At 32.5% G+C, this 7,330-nt stretch overlaps 1 protein-coding gene across 1 annotated transcript; it reads right to left on the reverse strand.

The window, feature by feature from the left end:
• Nucleotides 1–5,452: 5,452 nt before the first annotated feature.
• LOC119193384 (acidic amino acid decarboxylase GADL1-like) lies at nucleotides 5,453–6,754 on the reverse strand (the record flags this gene model as incomplete). The annotated part of the gene is made up of 2 exons (XM_037446973.1): nucleotides 6,177–6,754; nucleotides 5,453–5,746 (listed from the first exon to the last, which is right to left on the reverse strand). Coding segments are annotated over exons 1-2 (564 nt in total), but the record flags the coding sequence as incomplete, so codon positions are not given.
• Nucleotides 6,755–7,330: the final 576 nt, after the last annotated feature.

Raw genomic sequence — 7,330 nt, forward strand, 5'->3', positions numbered from 1 at the left:
CTTATAAAAAATTCGCAAAGCTATGCTTAGTTAAAACACGAATTTACACGTTCAGCTATAAGTCAAAACCCGCCATCTTGCCTCTTAATAAGATTTAAACTAGGAAACTGGTGATATTTTAGACAGCTATTTAAGGAATTCTTAACCACCTTTGAACTCTAAAATACGTTTAAAAGTAAGACTGATCATGTCTTGTTGTGGGTAATTAAACTTTTGATTTTCAAAAATACTTTAATCAGGTGCACGCAGGTATATATTTCTGAATTGGATTAGAACTTTTGGTTGGAGTAGGTATAGTTTTGTTTAAAGTCAATGTCATTTTGACATTGCGTTACTAAATGAAACCAAATACTTACCTACTTGGAAATAACACTTTACAATAAGTTACTTGAGCCATAGATGTATAATAAAAATGTGTATGTTTTGAACAAAATAAGTATTCATAAAAAGTAATTTTAATATTATGCGCCCTAAAGCCACTACTACTACTCTAAGAGAATTCGTTGCAGCAACAACATCATACTTTCAGTCAGAAATACATCCACACACACGCCATATTCGCATTAAACTAAAAAAAAATAAAAAAATCAGAAAACTAAAATTAGGATCTTTCACAAATTTTTTTTATTAATGTATGACTTTTGGCACAAAGTCTGCAAAGATGAAGACGAGTATGTGGTTTCATTTAGTAATGCAATGTCAAAATAACCCCGTATATGGTTGTATTCTATTTTGTAACTTTATTAATAAATAAATATAATAGGACGAGTTTTCTTTAGGTAAGAAAATAGGTAAACGAGAAACTACATTAACTGATGGTGAAGAACAATATCACCTTTTTTTTTTTTTGGTTTCGCGGAGAAAGTGCCTTATTACTACCGCCCAGCCTTCGTGGGGGGCGACTGAGCGGTTATGCTGGGGTAACCGTGCCTTACGGCCCGGCGTTGAGCCGCCCGGATTTGATGGTGACCTTCGGGCGACCGCCGGGCCGAGTCCCAACCCTATATAAAACTAAACCTATTAGGCCTTTCAAAAAAAAAATTATTAATGTATGAATTTTGCGCACAAAGACGGCAAAGGTGAAGACGAGTTGTGGTTTCATTTAGTAATGCAATGTCAAAATAACCCCGTATATGGTTGTCTCCTATTTTGTAACTTTATTAATAAATAAATATAATAGGACGAGTTTTCGCTAAGAAAATAGGTAAACGAAAACTACATTAACTGATGGTGAAGAACAATATCACCTACCGTCATAGTTTAACATCACATTACTCAGGTATTCTGAGAAATTTTCTTCTAAAATAGTGGATATAATGGGAATTTGAAGTATAATAGTTGAGGCTCGATCTGTCCTTTAAAGTATAAAAATGAATCTGCCACTTCTACTCGGTTTTAAGGGTGATAGTTATATGGTATTACTATTACTCCGAACTAATCGGATTTTAAGCCAATTTATGTTCGGCTCTACCATTCATTTATCATGTATTACAAACAAATACATGACAATTATAATTTTCAACGCATAAAACTTACCAATCTTAAGTATTTCCGGGAACTGAATTTTATCTATGCAATAAGTGCCTGAAAGTAACTATCTCACCCAATCGACTTACTAAAAAAACAAATACAAGTAATTACTTCAAAAGTACCTTAAATCGGCGGGAATACATGGAAAGATTGATGAAGGTGGAGGAAGCGAGAGAAGTTTGCCAGAATCGTGTAAAGTGGCTATTCATAAGCTCTGCCTGCCCCTTTGAGATAGGGGCGTGATACTATGTATATAAGTTGTTACACTTTACATTGTTACTTTCCCTTGTAACTATATAACTATCCGTGTTACTAATAAGCAAATTTTAATGTCAATAACACCTCGACAAGGAATTTTAAGAACAGTCCAATTATAAAATTAACTCATTGTAACGGAAATTTAATTTTATCAGAAGTATAATATAAATCATTTGCTCTACTAGGCATAAAGGACGATTGTACAAACGAGCTACTTATTTTAGAAGTATTATATCATGCTTCTTAAAATCTTTACATATTATAAAACAAATTCCCCAAAGCTGTCTGTTTGTAAGTGATCGAGTTGCTCAAAATCTACTAAGAATTATTGTACGGTTTTTACTAAAAGATAGTGAAATTCTTGAGGAAGGGTTAGATTAATCGTGCTATACGTTTTTATGTAAATTGATTGAAATATAACGATTACTGTTGAATAGGTCACGTGGTTGTAAAAATCTCTTGGGTCGTGGTTTACGCGGGACACGCTGATTTCCACGCGGGGGAAACCTCGGGTACGACTAGTATACTATGATAAACACACACCGCGGCTTCATCCCCAAAGGGATAGGCAGAGATATTATCAAAACATGCCCAGTTTTTCGCCATGTGTGTTTCGTTTTATGTGATATGTCTTTCATACTTTATTAATATATATATTAAACATATTGTAAACTTGGGTATTGCGGCAGCATTTATAGACTGAGAAGGTCTGGGTTCGATTTCCAGTTTAAAAAATATTGTGTGGATTTTACTAAAATGATTTTCTCATCTCGCTGTAAGTTAAAGACGTCATGATGTAACAACTAAATCAAATCGATAATAAAACTAGTGTAGCAAAGGGGGAACAAATCTTATAATGAACCTTTTTATAATTTTCATGGTTTTAATAGCTTTGTTCAAATTACGTTTACTATAATTTATTAGTACACGTGGACTTGATTAATGAACTGATGAATACAATATAAGTAAAAATGAAATCCTGCTTTATAAAAATCTATCAATTTTTTTTTTTTTGCTAATATTTGGTATAATATTCAAGCAGTCGTAATTATTTTTGTAAAATAAATAGCCAATAGCTATTAAACAATTATAATTAAATTTTCATAACCACCCATATACAAAGGCAATGCTATCTACCCTCAGAACAATAACTTAAGCCTGTCAATATCTGACTGGTTCAAAATCGACTCCTATCTATTAAAATAAAGCTTCAACACCTATTACCAAAACAATAAAGACATTTTCAATAAACGTTCTAATCGTAATTTTTGACCAATCAAAATAAATCATTTGTAAGTATTTTAAAAATTCCTTGCTCTGATTGGTAAATTTTTGTAACCAATGTGACGATAAATATATTGGGATCTTTTATTGAAAACGGAGGTAAACAAACATAGTTAATTCCGTGTCAAAATTGTCCAAAGACACGCACGCCCCCTATATTTTTTTAGGTCAAGGTCAATGTCAGTTAAAATTGTCTATGGCCGTTTATCAAAGTGCAGCGGCATTCGTCGCGCCAATTTGTCATGCAATTATTCATAAGTACATACAATTTGATTTCAAGCCTTGATGTAAACTTGGGTCGCGTCGATATTTTATCGTATCTATTCATTAATTCCATTGATACTGATTATGGTTTTTTGTTCTTTACAAACACGCTTGACATTTTTATTGATATTAATGAGTTTGATGAATAAACAATTATTCATATCTTGATTATTATTTAAAATATTTTAATCGCCGAAACACACATCTTGCTAATTTACTGTTTGAATGACAATTTTTGAATACATTTATACTGAAATGATTAACATAATATTTCAATGGATCCGCCTCCTTGGCGTAGCGGCAAGTGGGCTATGAATTGGAAAGACCTGAAGCTAATACCCGTCAGATTGCACTTGGGTTTCGAAGACAATTTTCCCTGAATTAGACAGAGGGGGATTTACCGTTGACGTCCGGCCAGCGGCCGATCGTTAAAAAGAAGATGATAATTACAACAAAATGATTATTGCAACGTTCCAAAAAGTGATGCGCCGACTTCATTTTGGAATAGTACAAGTAAAAATAAAAAGAACAATTCAATAAATATCAGCAATTTAAGGGTAGGAAAGCATTTTGCAATTAAATTTCAAGTAATTAAATTTAAGTAACTGTCAGACTTATAAAAAGAGTGTAACCAAAGCACCAATTAAATGTGTTTTACCTCGACGACGCTGGTCAAGTCATTCCTTCTTGGAAATTTGCCTTTTACTGATTTTTTTGCGGTGGTATGATTAAACACGTTGCAATAAATGCAACTGTCTTTAAAATATCCGTCATTTGACTTTATTCACATTCAGAAAAGTAGTTTATCTTTGTCAACTTTTGACAGCGTTTGAGCCGCGGTGGACGATGACTTTAATCCCACTGGCCAAACGCACAAAACTCTAGCCAGGATAGATATTAGAAGGATGAGTATTATGTCTTTCAGGATTGGGAATTATTGAACCAAGCTCTTTCGCAATTCCTAATTTGTTCGAGCACAATCTAAGATAGACAATCTAATCCAACGTTATTATTAAATCGTTTATAGGAAAAATGCAACTTAAATTAAATGTAATACGCTGAGCTGAAAATAATCATCTATAATTCTACTAAATTTACAAATATCACGTTAAACCACACCTGATTAAAACACATTGTCTTAAAACATGAGAAAAGTATTTTTAATAAAATATGAACAGCAAGGTTCGCAAACGGCACGCACACAAATCGAGGCTGAGGTCACACCGAACTGTAGGCTTCCTTTAAAACTGGCACTGATGAAGGAATTTTAGATAAAACGCTAACTTTAATTACTGCAATTGATCTTAATGCAGGTATTTTTGTAATTATACTCGATGATTAATCTCGAGTTGATGAAATGTTGTAAATAATAGACAATAAGAAGCCTGAAGCATTAATTAATCAAAGGGATGAACAAAACTATTGCAAATTACAAAAACCCAAATTAAATGGATATTTTTGTACAATGATATCTTAAAAAACCTAAGGTTACTGACTTGACAATACCGGTTTTAAATGTCCTTTTGCATTTACTTATAAAATACGTAAGCACATAAATTCATCTAATTAGCAAAAATTGTTCATAGAAGCTTTCATTGAGCGTTATTCCTTTTTAATAATAAAATCGGCGCAAGTTTTCATAAATATCATATTTAATGGATTATGTAATGATCAAAAACATTAAATGACATATTTATTTTGCCTTTCTGATGATAATTTAATTCTAAGTGCAAAGCAACGCGGCTTAATGATTTTGTCGGATAAACCATTGTTATTATTCCAAGAACTAGCAATTCAGTGAATCAGTGATTGTGATAAAATTGCAGGCACAATATTGAGTATGTCAAGAACTTTTCTGAGTGCCATAAATTATTTAACTAAGTACAAACATGATTATTTTATGACAGTAATTTATAACGTAAATCCACCGATATTTTTTTTTAATTTATCCCAAATGTTTTGACGGAAATTGCTTCTGAGATCCTCAAATTATAAAAATATTCTGTTAATTATTACCGCTTTCCTCGTTCTCAGAAAAAAGATCTACGTAAGATTCCACTCCTCCTATATTTTTATTACAAAATTTTTATCTTTTATAAAAAAAATATATATATACCTTAATTTCTGGGTAGAAGTAATGTCGAGCGCAGCTGATCGCGTATCCATTGGCTATAGAACCTCCTGGACAGAAGATGCCATCTCCTTCACCGTCATGCCAGCCCACCATCCTCCTCATCTCACGAAGAACCTCTTCCTCCATCAGAGTAAAGACAGGAGCCACTTCGTAAGTGTACACGCTTGGGTTGAGGGCGTCTGTGAGCCATTGACCGATGAGACCATAAGGATCGACTGACGAAAACAGCTGGTTCACGAAGTAAGGGTGCGCTGTGTTGACTGAGTATCTAGCAACCTAAAATTATAAGTAATTTCATGTAATGAAAATAGTTTTATAGCAAGCAAGTATGAACTTAGTCTGTAAAACGTGAAGTTTTATTTCCAGGTCAATTTTGATATAAATGTCATGTTTACAATTATTTAAATAAATTGACAAACTTTCCTCAATACTAAGTCACAAGAAATTAAGTTCTAACTATAGTCTTTAAACGACTGCCTAATAAAAATTTAAAATATTTTTAATAAATTCCTTATAATAACCGATAATTATGTATATTTAATATTACGTTGTCAATCTTCGATACTGGTCAATTTAATGTCAAAATATGAAAATATCTTGATTGCTTTTATTACACTAATTTTAAAATCATTTAAATTTAGGAAAGAGCTAAATAATTTATAGATCATTTCGACAGTGTCGGTTATGTTATAAAAAAAATACTCACATCAGCCATAAGCGCCAATAGACCATCATGAGACACTGGTCCTTCCCTCGGTTTGAGATCAATTGCTTTCTTAATATCTGCAGGTGCAGCCCACTCCACCACTTTCGACGTCCTCGAAGATCTTCCGAAGACAACTCTTTCTACTAACAAGTCCACTGCCCGTCTTATAAAATCTTCATGCTTGTTTCTCTCCGCGAGGCTTTTGAATTGGTTCTCGTCGACTCCCAAATCCTCCCTTCCCGGGACAATAAGATCTGAATCGGCAGGCATTTGGAATGCTTTATCTTCGTTCACTTCACAATAAATGTGTTTAATGAAAATAAAGTTTTATTTGTTATTTGAGCGAACAGTGGCGGGTGCAGCCGACCGCAGTCCTCTGAACTGAGGTTTTGGCTCGTCAGTCATTGCGTAGCCTTCTTAAATACTACATTCGACGTCAGTTCACTTCGTAAGGTTATGTTTTAGCCGCTCTAGTAATGTAAACAAATTGATTTTATTCTTTGTACTACATTCGCGAATCGAAAGGATTTTAGAACTTATAATTAATATATAGGTATAATGACCGACATGTTTATTTATTACTCATTTTGTAACAAAGAACGCGTTTATGTTAGGTGCAATAAACAGTTTTTCTTTGCTATTAAATACGTTCTAATCAACTTTGCAGACATGTAGTCGTCGTAACAAACACTTGTGAATGAAAAGAATGAAATTAAAAGGAAAAACAACTCTAAGTACTTAGTAAATTGTCACAAGTATTACACATAACATACATTTATGTGATATGACGTGTATAGAATATAGAACTATGAATTTGAAAGAAACACATTATTGCAAATCGTGACACATTTTAATCTTTTAATACGCCATTAATTATTATAACATTATTTAATGTGTATTATACATAAAAATTACGCTAAAATAATTACTATAAAACTTATAAGAGTTTATTTTTCATTATTAATAAAAAGAATAAATACTTATCATGTTTTATAGGTAGGTAATTAGAATTAGTAGAGCTGTAAGTTGCGTGCCTACTCTTAACAAATTTTAAATTAATCTTTAATATAATACAACAATATTCTGATTTATTCAGACATACCGTAATAAAAGGTAAACTGATCGTTAAGTTTTGTGTTAAGGTAAGTAATCGA

This window comes from Manduca sexta, unplaced genomic scaffold, assembly GCF_014839805.1.
Source record: "Manduca sexta isolate Smith_Timp_Sample1 unplaced genomic scaffold, JHU_Msex_v1.0 HiC_scaffold_46, whole genome shotgun sequence".
Taxonomy (NCBI): Eukaryota; Metazoa; Arthropoda; class Insecta; order Lepidoptera; family Sphingidae; genus Manduca; species Manduca sexta.